Source organism: Peromyscus californicus, unplaced genomic scaffold (genome assembly GCF_007827085.1).
Source record: "Peromyscus californicus insignis strain IS unplaced genomic scaffold, ASM782708v3 Scaffold_4__1_contigs__length_199733344, whole genome shotgun sequence".
NCBI lineage: Eukaryota > Metazoa > Chordata > Mammalia > Rodentia > Cricetidae > Peromyscus > Peromyscus californicus.
This window is the reverse complement of record NW_026294562.1, coordinates 73,948,698-73,970,225: the sequence shown is the minus strand read 5'-3', so window position 1 is coordinate 73,970,225 and position 21,528 is coordinate 73,948,698. Positions and strand designations below refer to the sequence as shown.

Here is a 21,528-nt window from a genome sequence, read left to right as displayed (position 1 = left end):
TCTGTGTTGCCATATATCTCAATAATTTGATGCATCTATAGAAGATCTCACATCCACGAATGAGAGAAAACATGTGATGTTTATCCCTCTGAGGCTGGCTTGTTTTGTTTAATATGATTATCTCCAGTTACATCCATTTTCCAGAAAATGGCATGATTTCATTCTTATTTAGGACTGAATAAAGCCCCATTGTGTATTGAGACCACATTTTCTTTATCCACTTCTCTGTTTATGAATGGAATCTGTTAGGCAGATCTCATAACTTGACCACTGTGAACGGAGCTGCATCAAACATACGTGTGAAGGCATCTTTACCGTATGCTGACTTTAAGGGTCCTTCAGGCATAGACCGAGAGTGGTAAAGCTGGGACATGTGATGGACCTGTACTTATTCTTCTGAGGAACCTCCACACTGATCTCCACAGTGGCTGGATTAATTTCATCTTCCATGAGCAATATAAAGGGCTCTGTTTGCCCCTCATGCTCACCAGTACTTGTATTGCCTGTTTTCTTGGTGATAGCCATTCTTACTGGAGTGAGATGGAATCTCAAGGGAGTTTTTTTTTTTTTTTTTTTTTTTTTTTTTGGTTTTTCGAGACAGGGTTTCTCTGTGTAGCTTTGCGCCTTTCCTGGGACTCACTTGTTAGCCCAGGCTGGCCTCGAACTCACAGAGATCCGCCTGGCTCTGCCTCCCGAGTGCTGGGATTAAAGGCGTGCGCCACCACCGCCCGGCCCTCAAGGGAGTTTTAATTAGCGTGTCACTGATAGTTAAGGATAGTGAACATTTTTTCGTATACTTCTTAGCAATGTGTACTTTGGGGAACTGTGTTCATTTCATTATCCCATTTATTGATTGGGTTGTTTGTGGCTTGGGGGTTAGACTTTGATGTCACCATGTCATGAACCCTCTTCAGACGTGTAGCTAGCCAAGAGTTTCCTCCATTCTGTGGGCATGGCGGAACCCAGCTGTTTCCTTAGACATGCAGAAGCTTTTGAATGTCCTGTTATCCCATTTGCCGACACTTGCTGCAGTTGCCTAAGCTCATGGTGTCTTTTCACAACGCCCTTACCTGTACCTATATCGAGAAGTGTTTCCCCCTAGAAGTTTCAGATCTTATATTGAAATCATTCATCCATTTTGAATTGATGTTTGTATGGGGTAAGAGATGGGGATCTAGTTTTCTTCTTCTGAGAGACACCAGCTTTTCCTCACCATTTCTTATAGCGACTGTTTTTTTTTTTTTCAGGCTATTTTTGACACCTTTGTCAAACAAAGGTCTGGTGGCTGTAGGTAGCTCTCTCTCTCTCTCTCTCTCTCTCTCTCTCTCTCTCTCTCTCTCTCTCTCTCTCTCTGTGTGTGTGTGTGTGTGTGTGTGTGTGTGTGTGTGTGTGTTTAATTCTAGACCCTCTGTTCTAGTCCACTGACCAATGTGTCCATTTTTGTCCCAGTACCACCCTGGTTTTATATCGCTCTGTATATAACTTGGAATCAGGTACTGATACCTCTAGTAATGTTCTTTTTGCTTAGGGTGGCTTTGGCTATCCGGGGTCTTCAGGTTTCCATCTGAAGTTTAGGGTTGTTCTTCCCACTTACAAGAAGAATCAACTGGTTTTTGAAGAATCTTCTTCTGTGTCAGTTTTCTCACATCTTAAGTGTGAGAGTTGGTTTATGAGTCAGCTGAGATGGAAAGGGAAGCCACATGTGATCCTAAGTGGGTTCAGTAAATGGACTTTCCTTTGCAAGAGAAGAACTGCAAACCTCTGCTCATTCATCTGGGTTTCAAGGAGAGCAATGAGTGATCACTCCCCAGCATCACTGGGGAGGCAGACCGCCCTGTCACTGGATGGACCCCCGCACACCTCTTGGACCATTTCTCCTGTTTGTGTCATTAAAAACAGTGAGTAAGCATCCATGTTCATGAAACAAGGTGAGAGATTCTCACTTTTGCCTTCTTCCTAGCTGAGAGCATCTTTGCTGTTCTCTGGCAGAGCCTCATGTCAATATTTACAGTCAATTGCTTCCAGCCAAGAAAGCCTGCAGACTCTGAAAGCAAAAGGCACAATGCTTTTCTCACAGAGTACCATGCCCACTTCCTTCCCATCTGTGGTAAAGGCTGTGTGTGTGTGCGTTTGTGTTCCAAATTCTAGAACACCTGGGAGTTTGGTACTCAGATAAAGCAGGTTCTTGGAACACCCTCACTTCACTGTTTTGTGTGTATGTGGGGGCGGGGGCGGTGTCTGCTCATATCTCTATTCTTAGCAATGCTGACAGATGTGTGTGTGTGTGTGTGTGTGTGTGTGTGTGTGTGTGTGTGTGTGTGTATCTTATAAATCCATCTTCCAAAGTGGACAGTGCACTGGCTATGTGTTTGAAAGCCCATATCTCCATTTGGGTTGGATTCTCCCTTCCTCCCTCCGTTCCTCTTTTGAGATAGAGTCTCCTGGTTTCCAGGATGGCTTTAAATTCTATGCACCTGAAGATGACCTTGAACTTATGACCTTTCTGTCTCCTGCTGTCATTGCCTAGGTGCTGGGATTATAAATCTGCATTACCATGCCTGGCTTGTGTGGTACTATGGTCGACCCAGGGCCTCATGCAAGCACTCTACCAGCCTTGCTACATTCTAGTCTCAGTTTTGTGTCTTAATCAGGTTAGAAAGTGGGGATGCATGTAAAGGCAGACACAGAACAGACTCTCACTTCCAATGGACATCATCTAACTGGTTCCAGGGCAGGGGGGTGAAGTGCCCCAGCAGCTCAGCTCAGTGTGTTGCTGTGAGAAGAAAATAGGGTGTGGTATGCTTAGAGCTGGAAAATTTGTCTGTGATGACTTTCTTGTTTACTCGCTCTCCTCATCGAATTTGAATCTAGGATTTAGGACCTCAGAGCAGAATGGCTCATGGAACATTGCGTCCTGATCCCAAACGCCTTGTCACATAAGGGATGACATTTTTTCAGCTGTAGCTTGGTGGGTCTAATTCAGACTCAGTTGTTGATGAAAAGGCAGAGGTGCAAAGGACCAGAGCTGCCTGATGCTCAGCTGTGTCTGCCAAGCCAGAAGGAATATCCTCCGAAGCCTTTTGTCAGAAACCATTACATCAGTTCAATAACTGTATAAATGTCAGCAAGAAAGTGACAAGCATAAGGTTTAGCATGAAATTGGAGCTTTATATTGTCACCTAGAAAAGTAACAGCATACAGCAGTTTTAAAGTACAGTCCAAAGGACCAGTAGCATGTGTCAAAGGAAACTGTCTGCTGCAGGTCCCCAGGCCTCCGAACTCCTTCTCCAAAGAAAGGCAGAGGCCTCAATGCTTGGGAGAGGCTGTATTCTGGTGCTGCCTCCCACTGGGCAAAAGAGAAGACTCTGCCTGCACTCCAGAGAATGATGCAAAGTCCTTGATGCCCGGGCTGGTGCCGGCACTGCCGGATGAGAGCTCCTGGGTGTCGGAAGTCAGGAAGAAGTTGGAAGTTCCTTCGCCATCTCTTGAAGATGCCTGAGTGCAGTTAGAATTGGTAGCCTGAGCTGTTGACTCATCAGTGTTGAAGTCTTCAAGATATTCTTATATGGGCCGTATACAAATTCCTCCTCCTCCTCGTCCTCCTTGTCCTTCTCATCCTCCTCCCCCTCCTCCCTCTCCTTCTCCTCCTCCTCATCCACTCAGTGTTCATTGGCTTTTTAAGTACTCTGTTTGGAATTTCTCTGGGCTCTCTTCTCTCTGATTCTGGAGACTTCCATCCATAGCCCAACAGAGCCCCAGGGCTGTTCTTTTCTGCTCCTCACACTTAGGGTAATTAGGTGGATAGATTTGCTAAGCTATCTCGATTGACTAAAGACCATTTTATTCCTCCTGGAAGAACTCAGGATGAGGCCAGAGCCAACAGGAATGAGCTGTCCAGCCTTCCCACTCCTGTACCTCATGGGAGAATGTAAATGAATGGGAAGGATGGAGTCCAGTGCATGTGGGTGGGAATTAAGAAGCTATTGAACCAGCTAGGATGGTATCCAAATGATTCCACTTTAGAACACTATGGAAATCGCTTAATACCCTTCTATCATCCTAGCATACCACGCTGGGCAGTGCCAGGTCTCACATTTTAGGTTAAGCTTTATCCTCAACATGTATATGCTATTGGAATGCTGGTAATAATGAGAAAAATTTCAGTGCACACATACAGCTTCCATTTGTTTCCTGACTTTTGTTTCATCTGTGTACTTGAGACAAACCAGGTTTAACATCTGTTTAAAAGGCAGTGGGGATCCAGGCGCTGGTGGTGCATGCCTTTAATCCCAGCACTCAGGAGGCAGAGGCAGGAGGATCTCTGTGAGTTTGAGGCCAGCCTGGTCTACAAAGTGAGTTCCAGGACAATGAGAGTAGGTTGCACAGAGAAGCCCTGTCTTGAAAACAACAAAAACAAAAAAAAGGCAATGGGGATCCATTATAACCTTGTTTGCTTTGGTGGCTGAGGAAGACTTACTTTGGTACAGGTTCATGCTCCTAACCAAGATCCCTTTTAAGTAGGTACATAATTTTCAGAGATAATTTGGAAAAGCTGAAGGTCATTCACTGTCATACACGATAGCTGTGCTGACCTGGAACCTGCTGCTGAGTCCTTTTTTCACTCAATACTGCTGCGTAATCTGGGTTTTCATGTCACCTTCCTGGCTGTTGAACTTGTCACATGCCTCTGAACAAATGCTTTCCATTTTCCACTTTTGTAAACAACTTTGAGCAGAACGTTGTTTAGTTCCCCCTCAGAGTTTATGCTACCTCCTTGAGATTGATCTAAAGACCCCCTAGCAGGATGATGGACACATTTTAGCCAGGGCATCTCACCCTGCAGTGTGTATATGATCCTTTGGGCAGTGCTGTGGTAAGCCAGTCCTCACTTACGGGTCTGGAGCCCACCTGAGAGCCTGCATGTGTAATAAACGTCTTTGCGATGCCCACACTATAGCCAAGGCTTTGCACTTGGACTTGTTGGTGGACTGACAAAACATTGGTCAGACCTGTTCTCCCCGAGTCACTGTGTGGGCTGGGTGTGTAGGAGCTCTCATATTTAGCAGTGTCTTCCAATCGAGATGAAAGTTTGGTAAAACTGCCATCCAGAGGTGAGCAGCTGCAGCACCTGACCTCAAGGAAAGCCCCTGAACTCAGTCACGGCAGCCATTGTAACCATGGGGGAGTTCAGTTATGTCACACAGTGCTGCACCTAGGAACAGATGCGCCCAACCAGGGACCATGCCAGGCCACTACAGATAATGGGATCTGGATACCAGCAGTTTTTAAGTTTCCTGTCTACTGAAGGAGACTGTGTGTGTAGCCAGGGTTGAGCACCATTGTTCTTAGCACTCAGAGACCAACCTTAAATCTCACTGAGTTACAACCTCAACTTTTTTTTTCCAACATCAATTCTTGCAAAAAATTTTAATGTTCACAATACTTGTACCTATTTATAGGGTAGAGTATGATAGTTTAATACTTGTAAACAATGCAGAATGACCAAGTCAGGGTATTAGCATTTTCAGCTCCTCAAACACTTACATTTTGTGTAGGGGCCTTTGGAAACTTAGGTTTATCTTAAAATACACAGCAGATGTCATAGGCTGTAGTCATCCTGCTGTGCTATAGAGCATTAGAACTAAGTCTCCTGTTAAACTCAATGCCTTTTACCCAAGCTCTCTCTATTCCAATTACTCATCCCACCTGCTAGTGACCACTGTTTTACTCTCTGCTGTGAGGTCAAATTTTTAGATCCTGCACAAGTGAATATGCATGGTGTTTTTCTTTGTGTTTATTGGTTTTAACTATTGATTTGATACAAACTGGAATCACTAGAAAAGAGATTCTTAATGAGGAATTATATAGGAAAGGTTGGCCTGTGTGTATGTATATGGGGGGTTATCTTAATTGGTAACTTATGAAGGAAGATCCAGCTCATTGTGGGCAGCACCATCCCCTAGGCAGGGGACATCCTGAACAGTCCCCTATAAGAGAGAAGAAAACTAGCTGAGAGCAAGGAAGCAAGGCTCCATGCACTCAGTTCTCCCCACTATTGGCTATACATCCGATGCTTTGCTTTCCTGCCTTGACTTCCCCACAACAATGGACTCGTAACTTGGAATTTTAAGTAAATAAACCCTTTCTTCCCTAAGTTTCTTTTTTTCAGGGTATTCATCATAGCACCAGAAACAAAATCAGAACAGTCTTTCTTGGGCACACTTATTTCACTTAATGGAGTGTCTTCCAGATCCATTCATATTGTCATAAAGAAATGGATGAAAATTTGGGGGAGCGTTGTGTATACTATATCCAAACTCCATGGTTTTAAGTCTTGGCATGTCTAAAATACAATAATTTTATATTTTAAGAATAATTCAAGGTGGTTGCCATGGCCATCTTCTCCATCAAGTCAACTCCTCTGTGGCATTTGCTGATGTCCTCCTAGCAGATGCTGCCATTGCATGTTCTGTCTATACCAACCACAAGGGGTCATCTCAGGCTCCTGACTTGTCCCAACCCTTCTAATCTAAGCAATTCTTACTGAACTGGGTACACTTTTTTCTTACTGAATGTAGTACATTTTAAAATAATCTCTCAGAATGGCCATGTCCTTCCATCAGCCCCTAAGCCCTGTGTCTTAGTTTGGGTTTCTACTGCTGTGAAGAGACACCATGACCACAGCAACTCTTATAAGGAAAGCATTTAATTGGGGTGGCAGCTTACAGTTTCAAAGGTTCAGTGCGTTATCATCATGGCGGGGAGCATGGCAGTGTGCAGGCAGACATGGTGCTGGCTGCATCTTGATCAAAAAGCAACAGGAAATGGTCTCAGTGTCATACTGAGGGAAGCTTGAGCAAAAGAGCCCTCAAAGCCCACCAGTGACACACTTCTTCCAACAAAGCCACACCTCCTAATAGTGCCCCTCCCTTTGGGGTCCATTTTCTTTCAAACCAGCATACCCTGTGAGAGCAGAGATAGTGTCCTGGGCATCTTTTTCTTCCCTCGTTTAGCATGTGTCTGCCTAGCATATATTGGACAGCTAGCTTTCCTGTGCTGTGATAAACCACTGAAAACAAAAATCAACTTGGGGAGTAAAAGGTTTATTTCCCCTTAGAGGTTACAGTCCATCACTGAGGAAAGCCAAGGCAGGAACTTAAAGCAGAACCTGAGTACTGGCTTGCTCTCTAGCTCACGTTCAGATGCCTTTCTCAAATAGCCCAGGCTCCCATGCCTAGGGAGGATACTGCCACAGTGGGCTGGGCCCTCATACCTCAATTAGCAGTCAAGAAACGGCCCTACAGACATGTCCATGGTTAATCTGATGAAGGCGGTTTCTTAACTGAGGTCCCGTCTTCCCAGGTGTGTCAAGTTGACAGCCAAGATTACCCATCACAAGAATCACTAAACCTTGTTGAATGAATGAGGAAGTGAGTGAAGTAATGCCACAGAGTAGACACATACAGGCCTGGAGGGTCGTTCTCCTGGTTAAAAGTTTATTCTAGAATGGTTGTGGCAGGAGAACAGATTTGGCTACATGGTGCCTGGTTCCTTTTGGCCTTGGCCTTGACCTTGGGGCACGAAGATGGCAGGCAGGAAGGCTGAGATACACAAATTCTTGCTACTGCTCACCTGCTAGGGTAATGCCTGCTTTTTCTCTTTGGCAGTTGCCTTCTCGGGCCTTGGTTTCACCACATTCTACCTGGCTGGCAAGCTGCACTGCTTCACAGAGAGTGGGCGGGGCAAGAGCTGGCGGCTGTGTGCTGCCATCTTGCCCTTGTACTGCGCCATGATGATCGCCCTGTCCCGCATGTGTGACTACAAGCATCACTGGCAAGGTGAGTCTCTGCTCAGTCCTCAGCGTGGCCTCACTCTTCTTCCAGGGATGGGTGTTGGGCAGTCACTGAACTGGGAAGAACTGAGTCCCTGTTGTCAGAAGCCAGACTAGATGTCATAAAAGACACGGGCCCCTTCCTGTGTGTCCTGACATTCATCTTGCCCCTGCTGATTTCTGTCTTCTCGTTTGTTCTCAGGAAAACTTTGTCAAGTCCTGCCAGGATATCAGGTCTTCAGTGTAGTCACCCTGGCCTCAGGCCCAGATGTGATTTCTCTGCTTGACTGGTCCCCAGACTCAGTGCCAAGCTGGTTTTGGCTCCTTTTCCATTTTAAATCCAGTCCCCAAGGACATATTTCTCACCAAAGAGGCAGTGCCAAAGGGTATGTCCAGTCAAGGGACCTATAGCATCAATGTTTTTAGTAGCTACCACAAAGCTAGAGTCAGGCTTACTTCTATCGCAAGGCTGGGGTGAGATTTACCTCTGTCTCAAGGCTAGAGTGAGACTTAGCATCTGACACAGCTGTGGTGAGGCTTGTCTCTATCACAAGGCTAGGGCAAGACTTGCCTCTATCACAAGGCTGACCTGAGACTTACTCTGTCTCAAGGCAAGATTTCTATCACAAAGCAGGGATGAAGCTTGCCTCTGTCTCAAGGCAGGGGTGAAGCTTGCTTCCATGTGTCGGTCCTAGGATATTCATTAAAATCTAAATCACAAGCAAGTGAAGGGTTTATTCCTGGAATGTGACTGACCTCACCATGCCTCTGCCAATAAACTGCAGCTCCTCAGTTGGCCTGAAAGAGAATCGCCACCTGCCATAATAGACAGGGAGCAGATACAGAGGTGACAGTCAAAGTAGTTGTGGCTTCCAGGGACAGCAGGATCTATGGTATGGCTTCCCAAAATGGCATCCACAGACCACCTTGATCAGCCTCACCCCTCTCCACGGAGTCCTGGACTTGTATCTTGGAGTAGGATGGAGTCTGATGTGGTGCCCAGGGGTCTGCATGTTGACAAAGGATCCCGTCCTTTCCGGTCACTGCTGAGAGTCACCAGTAAAGAGCCAGTTTCTCCTCCTGCTCCCTCCCAGCTTCTGGTCTACTCCCAGCCCTCTTGGAGCTCATGTCTTGGGAGCCATGTACCTGAAATGGCATTTTAGAGTTAGAAGGTGCAGGGTGTGGGGAAGAGATGCTGAAGCACAGTTTAGACGCGGGACGCATCAGCATCCAGTGCCCCCTGAATGGAGGAGGTAAGGAAAGGACCACGGGGCTGGAGCTGCAGCCCTCCCTTGGTCTTTATTTTCACCACCGAGTTGAAGGAAGTGCTTGGTGTCTTGAAAACCACATTACATGAAGGAAGGAGGGACAAAGTCCCTGAGTCAACAGCACAGGGGCGTGTCTTCACTGCAGCCTGGCTCTAGCAGTGTTTTCCTTTGTGGCCTGCAGGGTTAGGGCATTTCTCAACAGGAACAGTATGGACCAACGGCCATGTGTGAATTGTGTCCCTGTTTCCCAGGGAGCTCCAATTTCTTCTTTGCCCATAGAATAATATCTGAATATTTCACAGAGCACTGGCATAGACTGAATGCAATAACAAATAGTCATTGGTAAATGCAGAGGCACTCTGCAAATCGGTATCTCTGTTGACTTCCTCACTGTTACTGAGGAAGGATGTGTAGCGGTTCCTAAACAACTGACTTGGCCGCAGGTGCATTTTCGCAACATGATCTGTCTACAAGCAACTGATACTGAGTTGCCACTCTTAATTGACCAGGTTGGATTTGGGAAACAAGGAAGAACTTCAAGGGGCTAGAGATGTAGCTCATTGGTAGAACGCTTGCCTAACATGCATCAAGTACTGGGTTCCATCCCCAGCACTACATAGATTGGATGTGGTGGTGTACATTCACGATTCTAGCACTAGGGTCATGGTGGCAGGGTAACCTGAGGTTTAGGGTCATCCTTGGCTGTACAATGAGTTCACGCTCATCCTAAGATGTATGAGACCCTGTCCCAAGATTTTAAAAAAAAAGTTTTAGAATTGATGTTTTCCCCCTTCATCTTTGCATAACAATCTTGTACTGACGACCTGAGATGTGGGGTGTGCACCTCCTCAGCCTTCTGACGACCTGAGGTGTGGGGTGTGCACCTCCTCAGCCCTCTGACGACCTGAGGTGTGGGGTGTGCACCTCCTCAGCCCTCTGACGACCTGAGATGTGAGGTGTGCACCTCCTCAGCCCTCTCTGACCCTCCCCCGGCTTATTGCCCTTTTCTCTGTGGCTGAGTAATGTAACCAAGAGGAAAGAATGAGAAATTGTATTTATTCAGTGCTCAGCTGTTTGGAGAGAAATGGGGGTGGCCTCTGAGGTTTGGAGCTTGGCAGACACAGAGCAGCGAGGCCTTTGATTGCAGTGTAGGTGGATGGTGGAGGCAGGATGCTTGATTGAGACAAATTGCTTGTTTCTCTGTGGTGAACTGAGCTGCCCAGTGACCATGGGCAGGGACCATCAATCAAGGTGAAAATCCATGTGGAACTCCATAGGTGCCGGCAAAGCCCAAGTCCTTCTCATTATTAATGTTAGTTAACAACATTGTTGTTATGGGATTTTACAACTCCATTTCAGTATGATTTAAGCAATGATATCAAATATGGAAATAACAACCAATTACTTCGTTACATATTCATATCTAATCAATATCCCATAATCTCACATGGCTTGCTCTGTTAGTTACAATGGTTGTTTTCTGTTATTTCGACCTCCCTAGTCCACTCTAAATATACAAGGGCACTATGGGGCATAGGCGTAGATAGGGCTACATTTAAATATTTAGCGAAACTTCCCAAGGAAGAGAGCTGGCTGGATCGATATCAGAACTCTGTGTGGCGGATGCTCCCCTTGACTTTGTGGTAGGTTGACTTCAGGTCATTTGGAAGCCAGAGAGACTCACAGGGGGTGCCAGTGCAGGGCCCTGTGCCTGGCAGCAGGGCTCACCTTTGTGTTTAACCATGAACACAAAGCATTTGAACTTTGAAATTTGTAGAATCCCCATGCTGGGGAAAATCCATGCAGAGAAGGACAGGGCATGCCTTACGGCAGCTTCTGCCTCTGCTTTCTCTCTCTTGTGCATTTTGTGGTTCCTGGTCAGGGAAGAACCAGAGCTAGGACTGGTAAGAACAGGTACTTGGTGCCATCCCAGGGTGTATTAGCACTTATGCAAGCTCACACACAGGCACACACAGGCACATGCGAGACACACACATGTGCACACACACACAAAGGCACATGCATGGGCACACAGGCACACACAGAGTGGGGGAAGGAGAGAGGGAGAGAGAGAGAGAGAGAGAGAGAGAGAGAGAGAGAGAGAGAGAGAGAGAAAGAGAGAGAGGAGGAGGGGGAGGAGGAGGAGGAGGAGGAGGAGGAGGAGGAGGAGGAGGAGGAGAAGAAAGAGAGGGGGCTGGGAGAGATTGATTCACCAGGTCTCTCTTAGGCTATCAGAAGCAATCGTTTGATTTTCTAAATGAAGGGACTTGAAAGGGGTTCTTAGGACTGTATGGTTGTTCCCACCAGAAACTTACCAGCCCTAGGCTGAACAAAATCTGGCCCTGCAGCTCACCCTTTAGTTAATTCCATTCCAAGTGAACGTATCTCCCCTCCATTGGCTATCTGTGTGGCATGGCTGAACTCACAACATTCCATGCTGTTAAGGAACCTCAGAGCCCAGATGCCCATGGTCGCACCATGTCTATGTTAGTGCTCAGGGGAGTAGGAGCAGTCTGAAGCCCCCTGGTGCTCATCCGGCCATGCAGAGCCCACCTGACAGACAGAACGAGGCCCATGGGAGTCTTCCTCAGCTGGGCCTTTTGCATCTTTCCGCACTTGGCTGGCCCATTGCCCAGTTTCCCTGAGGAAAGATGTTGCTTGCTCCCGAGTTCCATGGGCACCTTGCTTCACTTTATTCAGGGAATGCTTCTCTTCTCAGCTTCCTGTGGTTTCCTGTGGACTTCCATGTTCAAGATAGTTCTAGAATCCAATCCCTCTCCCCATGCTGGTCCAATGCTTCTGACTGGTCTTCTTCATCCTTGTCCCTGAGCTCTAGCCAGTGAGCCTTCAGGACCGTGGCTCTGTCCATAAGTTCTTCCATCGATGCTCTGCTCCTTCAACATCAGAGCCCAGATCCTGCAGTGACCCACAAAATCCCACCCTTCAGACCTGCCTGCTCATGTGGCTTTTTGCTGTTCGTTGAACACTCTAGGCTTATCTCACCATGGTGCCTTTGAATTGGCTTCTTCATGTGCTGCAACCCTATCCTCCTTGACGTGGGTGTACAGTGGCCCTTTGCCCTCCTCTGGCCTTGTTCCATACATCACATTGGTATAGACTTGACATATCATTTCACTCACAGCACTCCCCTCATATCCTGCCCCTCTACCCTAACTCATTTGCTACCTTCTAACAACTAATATAGTGCGCAATGAGAATTGTCTGTTCCTATTCACTAGAACAAGGGGAGGAAGGCAGACTTTGTAAATACTATACATTGGCCTTATGTAGATAAACCATTTCTGTGACAGTTATGTGAGGGCAGCCATAAATGATACGTAAATGAGCAGAATTATGTCACTGACCGGTCCCTCCAATATAGGCAGGGATGTTTGCATGTCACATGCTGTCTTCTGATGGAGTTCCCTAGACTTTCTAGATCAAACATCTAAACATCAGGTGTTAAGAACGACAGCAGTATATTGTCTTACTATTCTGGAGGCTGGACAAAGGACCGTCAGGACAGCTGTCCCAGAAACCTGAAGAAGGAATCTTCCTTGCCTCTCCCAGTTTCTCATATCCAAGATGTTCCTTGACTTGTAGAAGTAGAGTTCCGGGCTCTGTCCCTGTCCTCCATGCATCTCTTCACATCACTCCTTCTGCCTTTGTCTGCCCTAACCTCATTATAAGGACACCAGCCATATTGGGTAAATATCCAGCCCAATGACCTCATATTCTAGAAAGAACCCATTTTCTGCTGTAGATAGAGCTACTTGGTAGAGTGATTACTGTCATACATGGGGCCCTGGGTTCTGTCTCCTTTGGTTCAAGGTCATCTTTGGTTCCACAGTGAATTCAAAGCCTTAAGACCCAGTTCCCTAATACTGTCACACTATGTTATAAGGGGTTGGGAATTTGACAGAAATTTTAAAAGGACATAGGTCCGCTCAATACATATGTGCTAAATAAGTGAATGATTTTGCCTAAATTGTCCCTTTGTCTTCTGTTTTGCCTTATTTGAGCCAGCCTCACTGTGTGCTCAGGCTGCCCTAGAAGTCACTCATCTTGTAACCCAGGATAGCCTCAAACTCAAGATCCTCCTTCCTCAACCTCCTGAGTACTGGGGTTACAAACATGCACATGGCTTATCACGTGCTCCTCTCTTACTGGTCACATTCTTTGCACTGGTGACATCCTTGGCCAGTCTGTATTAAGGCAATGGGGAAAGCTGCCCAGAGACGGAAGAAAATGCTCAACAGTGTGTGGGACATTGGATCCCTGTAACATCCTAACAGAAAGAAAGACAAACAGGAAGTATGTAGGAGCACAGATGACACAGGACAGTTGCTGTTGGGTCCAGTAGTTGTGGGCTTCAAGAGACCACTCCACAGTTCCCCCTTCCACTGCCCTGCCCACTGCGGGGAGAGGGTCTTGTGTTAGACTATGGAGCTGGAACATCGTGAACTTAGCTCACTTCATCTTATAGGACAACATTCCAAGCAGTAGCTGAGTAGCAGACACTGCTGTGCAAGAAACAGTCCCCTCTACAGACGATGCCAGCCCACTGGGCTCCCAGTGTCCTTGTGGGACTCCATGTTGGCCTTCTTGGCCGGCTTCCATCCCTCACTTGGCTTAACTAGAGGCTTTGGACCAGAAACTGGTATTTGTGGGATATGGCAGGTGACACAGACACTATGAATTTTTTCTGAGCTCATCCAACTTATTTTAATATAATAAGCACATTTTCTGTAAGCTTTCCTTTTAAAAGTAAAAAATTTAAATTTGCATTTTAAGAATTTATTTGGTCATGCTTCCTTGTACCTGTGGGCTCAGTAAGGCAGTATGGTTGATATGCCTCTAGCCTACAGTGTACTAAGTAGGTTGGTATTATATAAATTCTTTTCTAGAAACTCAGTCACAAAAGCAGGAATCTCATTAGACAGAGACTCACTGGAAAAAATAAAAAGAACAACAGAAACAAAACAAAACAAAAAGATCAGATGCAATTGTTGAGTTTTTCAGAGTTGAATTTTGCCTGAGTGTCTTGGGTCATAAAGCCCAAGACATATAAGGTCTCAAGTCAAGTGAACTCAATGATGTTGGATGTTGCCATGGTGATAGGAATGGATGTTCCCTTCCTGGGGACCTGCCAACACAAATAGGAAGCCCTTGTTCATGTTGGTTTTTTGGAGCAGGTGTACATAGCTTGGTGTATTGGTTGTGGAAGACCTGGTAAGGTCATTTCCTGTCCTTTGATCTCATAAGATGAGGATGGGTTTGTGCCCATTGTGAAGGCAAAGATTCATTTCTCAGGTTGCTGGATTCAAAGTCACAGTTTCTGGTCCCATTAGAAACCATCTGGTGTTGGTTTTCTCCCTCTGTTTTTATAAAGAAAGGCTTCATTGAGCTCTAATTTGGCACCATAAAGCTCTCCCCCTTGAAGTGCACAGTGCCGTGGGTTCTATCTGCATATTCAGAATAGTGCAACCATCCTAAGCTTACTACTAACAGTCACCATCCCCTGCTCCTGGCAACACTGATCGACTTTCTGTCTCTGAGTTTGCCTGTTTTAGGTGCTATGGAATGAATGGTCTTTTGTGACTAGTAGCATTGACAGTTTGGTGTATCTTGTAGATGATGTTCAGTGTATCTGTTTGCCAAACATTTACAGAATAGAAACTATTGAGCTCTGAGGAATGCACATGAGCAAGCTGTCTAGGATCCTAGACACCATCTAGTAGGCAGACAGTCTTGGAAATGGGGTGCCAAACAGGATGGAAGGTATGAGGCTGCAAAATGCACAGATGATGCCCCAGAGGGAAGTGGGACTCTGGTCCATGCTGAGAGCTCATTAGAGTTGTATAGAAATGTGACAAAATATTCTTCATCCCAACCTGGTGGGTGACCTTATGTCCTATAACCCTTTTATTAGATGGGCTAACCATCAGTTTCTCAGTCTGACAAGCCCCTTTCTTCCTTTCTTGGCTGCTTTATGCATTTTTCCCTTCTTCCTAGAAAACTGCAGATGCTCTTCTTGCCTCTACATCCCTTCATAATGTCTTAGCCTCTGGGTTCTACCCTCAGCATAACCCTGTGCTCTAGGTTAGTCAAGGCCACACTGCTGAACCAGTTCTCAGACCCCCCCCCCCCCCACTTCTCATTCCTGGTGCTTATCACAGCTGCAACTCACTGTTAAGCCATCATTATATGGCATCTGTTTTGTCCCTTGGGGCTGTAAACTCTGGGTAGCAGGGTCTCCTATGCTTCCTTTGGCCTGACTCCAATGCCTAATACCTGATACACATACAGTAAACACATGGGTTAAGAGATTGATACCAATGCTAAGTAAGGAGACAGCAACATTTGGATGCTAGAGACATGGAGATCCATTCATTTCTTTTCTGAGTCCTTCAAGAGCATGCTACCCTTCTTGGGGTGAAATCAATCCTAAATGGTTTCTTTCCCAATGAAGACCTGCATGCCCTTGCCTGATATCTGTCAACAGGATGTGAGTGTGAGCTGATTGAAGCAGCAGTTGCCCGCTTGAGCCCTTGGTGACAAGCTCCCTCATAAAGCAAGTTATTTCTTGTCCACATCTTGGTAATAAATGCAGCCTCGAGTAACTGCTTGAAGGTGGCTTGGATAGGACTACCTCTTGTTCCTGTTGCTTCCCACCCCTCTTGGTTTTTCATTTGTTCCATCAAATGGGAAGATGCTTGGGCTGGCCTCACCATTTTGTTGCAACCTCAGTGAGCCCAGGAAGCATATGCCTAGAGTTGTTAGATGTCTTCAGTCAATGACCCTCCTCTTGAAATGCTGAGCCATAGAGAAGCCAGGTGGTGTCATTCATACACTTAGCTCTTTGGTCTGTTTGACAATCAATGGCTCAAATGCAGGTTAGGTTTTGTGGTTTATTTTAGATGCTCATAAAAGTAACACCCTGTGGGACTATTCCCTGAGCTTGGACAAGATAATAAAATGAAATAATAGTGCAGCTCAAAGACCTTGAACTAGAAAAGGTTGTAATGTGCTTTATGGACTGGTATCCATAGATTACATGAAGAAATTCTTCATTTGCGGTGCTGTTTCATTCTAGGATGCTAACTGTGCCTGGAAGCCCTGTTCAAGAATTCATAGTCTATACTGCTTTACAGGTTTCTGGGTAACGCATGTTTTCCAAGTTTATTTAAAATGCTATAAAGGGCTGGCAAAATGGCTCCATGGGTAAAGGCACCTGATGTCAAGTCTGACACTTAAGTTTGTTCTCTAGGACACACATAGTGGGAGGAGAGAAACAATTCCTGCAAGTTTTCCTCTAACTTTCACACACAAACACACACACACACACACACACACACACACACACACACACACACACACACACACACACTCACACACACACAATTAATCTTTTGTTAAAAGAGTACTGCATTTAAAAATAAAATAAAATGCTTTAAAAACATTATGGCCATGTTCCTGAGGTTACAGTTCTGGACTCTTGGCTTCCTGTGTGGGAAGAAAGATGGAGAAAAATCAAGAGCTCCCCATAAGTACCGGAGTAAGATGTGAAAGGGACACGATGAGACTAGCTGCTTTTAGGTCCTGTTGTGACATCTGAGGAGGCCAAGGCTCAGGGAAGTGAAATGATTCACCCTGGCAGGGGCTTGTAGTGTCTTAGACAAAGATCCCACCACAAGGATGTTCTGAGTTTGGGGTGAGAGTAGATGATGAGTGTATTACCATGTCCCAGGTGCACCTGCTTGGCCCTGGGTATGGATGAGGATGGGCTACCTCCTGAAGCCCATGGTCTCCTAATTCTACTATTCTCTCTAAGACCACCACTCCCATCTTAATAGCTGTTCATCAGGGCCAGGCAGACACTCGCTCATATGTGTTCCTGGCCTTTATGTCAGATCACTCTTATACAAGAAGGCCTCTTTGTGCTCACTTCAGCCCCACATATACTAAAATTGGAACAATGCAGAGAAGATTAGCATGGCCCCTGCTCAAGGATGACACACAAATTCATGAAACATTCCTTTTTTTTCTGATCAATATTTACATGTATAATTTAGCTATTATTTGGCTTAAAGGGGCTTATTGGGAAATGTTATCATTTTTACTATTTTCTACAGAGAAAATATTTTCCAGTTTCAAATAACTGGACTGAATTATAACCTGTTTTATGTTAAAAAAAAAATTTAAGTGGAAAAAAAAGAAATCCTCTTCATGGCCATGTGCTTTTTCCATACTCAGACATAACCAACATGATGGCAGAGGACCTCAGTGACAAAGGACTCACTTAAGGATACACGGAACAGAAGTCAAATCTAACCCTTGACTTACTGTGCACTCACCTCCCTCAACAATCTTAATTCCACCATGAGCATCAAGATATTGGCCAAGTGTTGAGGGGTCAGCAGCCAACAAGACCCACAGCCCTTCCCCTCATAGAGTTCTAAACCTAGTGCTAACCATCCACAGTTGTAAAGTTTGCCTTTATTCACCACTGGAGTTGCACAGGAGTGGGGAGGGGTCGCTACCATGTGTCCCTGGGCTTCATGGTACGAAGATAAGGAGTTAAGTGTTGAAGCAGGACAGGGAGTAAGCAGGATCCTTTTCTGAGCCCAGGATGGAAACTACATGTATGCAACCAATAAGCAAGTATAGGCAGGAAGATGGTGCATGAAGGAGACAAGACAGGAGTATGTGGCAGAGCCACGTGAGCAGCTTTGATTAACACCAGGCCTTCTTGATTCTGAGGAGCAGTGGAGGTCCCACTGAGCAGAGGAGCAGTTCCATCTATTTGCACATGAAGGAGGTTCACCAGCTGTTGTGACCAGAGTCTAGACTCTGGTCATTAGAGCAGCAGCTGGACATTGGGCTACATGCCCTTGACATCCATGCTCCATCATGGAAATGTCTAGAATACAAGCACTCTTATCTATACTTGGTTATTTTCCTATTTTACTATTGTAGATCAATAAAAGTACACACACTAAAATGCTACATTTATTTGGAAGAACTTTAAAGTGTATGTTAGGGAAGACTGTGTTTGCCTGTTGGCCTACTGTAAATTTTAACAGCAGCAGTTGTTGGTTCTATGGAGGACAGTGACATACAAAATTTTGTGCCCATTAAAAATTCTGACAGAGCCAGCGAGACTGCTCAGGGGGTTAAGGTGTTTGCTGACAAGCCTTATGGCTCGGATCCTTGGATCCCACGTGGTGGAAGGAGAGAGCCTACTCCTGAAAGTTGTCCTCTGACACACAGTAACTGTGGCGTGCACATGTGCATATGTACATATGTATATTCGTGCACTGAATAAATTTAAAAATGGGACATTTTTAAAATTATTCTGATAGATCAAGGTAGAGCCTAGATACTTATGACAAGACCAGCAGTGACTGGTATCACACACACAACTACACACTGCGAGGTTCACTTTCTGGAAAGATACAAGGCTTTGACCACACCTTATTATGGTCTCACAGGAAGCAAAAGGCAGGTAACTGGACTTACCTGAGGTGACTGCACAGTGTCTGGCTTCCTAAGAAGTGTGGAAAGAGTTATTCCTTGTTTGACCCAGGGTGGACATAGCCTTTATCCCACAGCCCTGTTGCATTTTGAAGGCTGGGACCTCAGAAAGTCACAAGGTTATCAAGCCTAGAATGAACCTATAAAGGTATACACAGCCCCTGGGCCAGCACAGACTACAGACTCAGGCTAATAGTGTTCCAGCAGTCCACGTCCTGGCCAGTTTTATCTGTCAACTTGATACAGCCTAGAGTCACCTGCAAAGGGCATCTAAAATTAAAGGATTTTCCAGATCAGATTGACCTGCATTCATGTATATTCAGGGAATATCTTGACTGTTAACTGATGTAGAAGGGCCCAGCCCACTCTGGGTGACACAATTCCCTGGGCAAGTCATTCTGGGCTATATAAGAAAGCTTGCCAAGCATAGGTCTTTGGCTGAGCCACCAAGCAATGTTCCTCCATGGTTTCTGCTTCAAGTTCCTTTCATGGCTTCCCAAGATGATAGACTGAAACTGTAAGCTGAGATAAACCTTTGCCTCCCCTAAGTTGCTTTTGGTCATGGGATTTGCCACAGCAATGGAATTAAACTGGAATGCTGGGGAAAATGGAGGTGCTTCCAACTATCTGTTGGAAGTCTTCATGACTTCACGAGAGGATTGGCATGTAGAGAATGACAGCTGATCGTGGCAGTGACTACGACATGTGTTTCAGATTTCTCTTACTGTGGGAGGTTCCCACTATGTTAGGATGTTTTGGCAGAAATAGTCTGTAGAGAAAGTTGGGGCATGCATCACATACACACCCAGGGTTGATGGGTAGGCCACCTTCGTGGGGTCTCTCCTGAGCTCCTGGAGGCCCTGTGTGGTAAAGGAGCCTGTCTTTGCCTACAGATGAGTCATCCTGCTTCATCTGCTCTTCATTACCCCTTCATCTCAGCGATACCTGCATCTCATTGGAGGGATCAAGCTCCTTTTTACAGAGCTTGAAAGAGTTTTCCAAGTCTCAAGGACTGTGAAAGGTTTTATTCACCATATGCCTCTGAGGATTTATTTTATCCCCGAGAAACCCCTTACTGTAAGGCAGAGACCAGAACACCTGCTAGGGTTTTGTGGCTCACCAGCAAGATTGAAAGATGCCAGCAAGACTTGCCTAGGGAAAAATAAATGTCAGCCCCTGCGGGTGTTCAGATGTGAGAGAGATGACTAGGATTCTTCTTCTGCTCTGAAAAATCCAAAATACCAATCTGAGCTCATGCAATGCTTGGGTGTGAGTTAATGGGCTGGGGCACAGAGTCAAGTCCTTGATTTTTAAAAAAAAATGCCGGGGGCGGGGTGGGGTGGTGCACATCTAAGTCAGAGAGTGACTTTGGAGGGTCTGTTCTCTCCACCCACTTTATGTAGGTTCTGAGAATAGAACTCAGGTCATCAGGCTTCTCAGCAAGTGTTTTCCATGCTGAGCCATTTCCGTAGTCTGAGTCCTTGGTTTTTAGCATTTCAGCGCTAGAAATGATGGCAGTTTGCAGAGACCACCACGGTTTGCACCTTCAGTATGCTTTCTTTCCTTTGGTCTTCCAGAAGTGGGGGTGGGAGGGCTTTAGGGTGGAGAGACTGAAAGCAATCCATCGTCTAGGGCAAGTGGGAAGAGACCTTTCTGGAAATCTGGGCTGGGTACATGAAGGAAGAATAGAATAACTGGTTTTTTCCCACTTCCTGTCTCCTACCTAGATTCTTTTGTTGGAGGAGTGATTGGCCTCATTTTTGCCTATATTTGCTACAGACAGCATTACCCTCCTCTGGCCAACACGGCATGTCACAAACCATACGTCAGTCTCCGAGTGCCCACTTCACTGAAGAAGGAGGAGAGACCTACAGCCGACAGTGCACCCAGCTTGCCTCTGGAGGGGATCACTGAGGGTCCTGTATGACGGGTGTCTGGGGAAGATGGACGCTGAGCCCCTGGCTCATTCTTCTACCCTGATGTCATTACACAGTGGAAAGGATTTTCTGTAATGTGATTCTCATCAGTTACTTTAAAGTCCCCCCAGTTTCCGTTCTGTGGATGGTGTTCCTGCCACTCTCCATGTCTCCCTTCAACATTTTCAACTTGTAAGGTTGGGACACCAGGAACAGTCTCTGAGAGACCCAAGTACCAGGAAGGAGGATGCGAGGGTTGGGTGGGCGTGCTTGCTCATCCGGCGATTCCTTTACCTGAGGGTTTGCTGAAGCACCCACCCTCCTCTGTGTTCATGTTGTAAAATATAATAAAGTCTCCCACCCAGAAGACGTGGTGTTGACCATGAGTGTGTCAAAAGTTGTTAGGATTCACAGTGAGGCCCAAAGTAGGCTCTGTCCCTGGATCATTCTAACTTTGGAAGCAAGGGGCTCCCTGTGTAGGGAGGTTGCCTCACTGGTCCTGGGTGCAAGATTCTTGCCACCTTGCAGTCTAGGTTAGGGAGCCAGTTCTGAATGTAATTCCACCCTAGCAAAGAATTCACAGAGGACAGAGTGAGCTGGCACGCTGGTGAGGATGTCAGTCCTGTGGCTTACCTTGGGGGATTGGCTAGGGAAGCAGTAGAGGTAAGAACTGACATTGAGGTGTCTTATACCTCTGGGAGTTACATGGAGCACAGCTCTGTTCTGAGGGGTCTTTGGCGGCATCATAGTCTGGTTTCAGGCCAGGAGGAAGCATTAGCATGGCAGGACCTGGGAGAAGGAGCAGGAAAAGAACAGGGAGCTGCTGCCTCTGTGGGGCTCTTTGAGTTGTCAGATGCAGCCAGTTAACATTCATCTTTTTCAGGCTGAGTACAGCTTCCAGCCGGCTTGTTCTTTTCAAAGCTGAGTGTGTTCCCTTCACTCCTCTCTGGATTTCCAGATTGCTGGGACTGGATGC

General features: G+C 46.0%; 1 protein-coding gene and 1 non-coding gene across 6 annotated transcripts in view; both read left to right on the top strand.

Moving 5' to 3' along the window:
- The window catches only part of Plpp4 (phospholipid phosphatase 4), a 127,559-nt gene extending 106,640 nt beyond the window's left edge, over window positions 1–20,919 (top strand). For 2 of the 5 annotated variants that reach the window (XM_052712549.1, XM_052712547.1), the window contains 2 exons: window positions 7,668–7,838; window positions 20,364–20,919. In XM_052712549.1, coding sequence (XP_052568509.1) covers window positions 7,668–7,838; window positions 20,364–20,563 — 371 coding nt within the window. In that variant the 3' untranslated portion in view covers window positions 20,564–20,919. The remainder of the gene's footprint in view (window positions 1–7,667; window positions 7,839–20,363) is intronic. The other 3 variants (XM_052712548.1, XM_052712551.1, XM_052712550.1) reach the window with 3 other exon arrangements.
- LOC128095722 (U6 spliceosomal RNA) lies at window positions 17,040–17,146 on the top strand. The gene has a single exon (XR_008213334.1). It is a non-coding gene; the product is annotated as a U6 spliceosomal RNA (small nuclear RNA).
- Window positions 20,920–21,528: the final 609 nt, after the last annotated feature.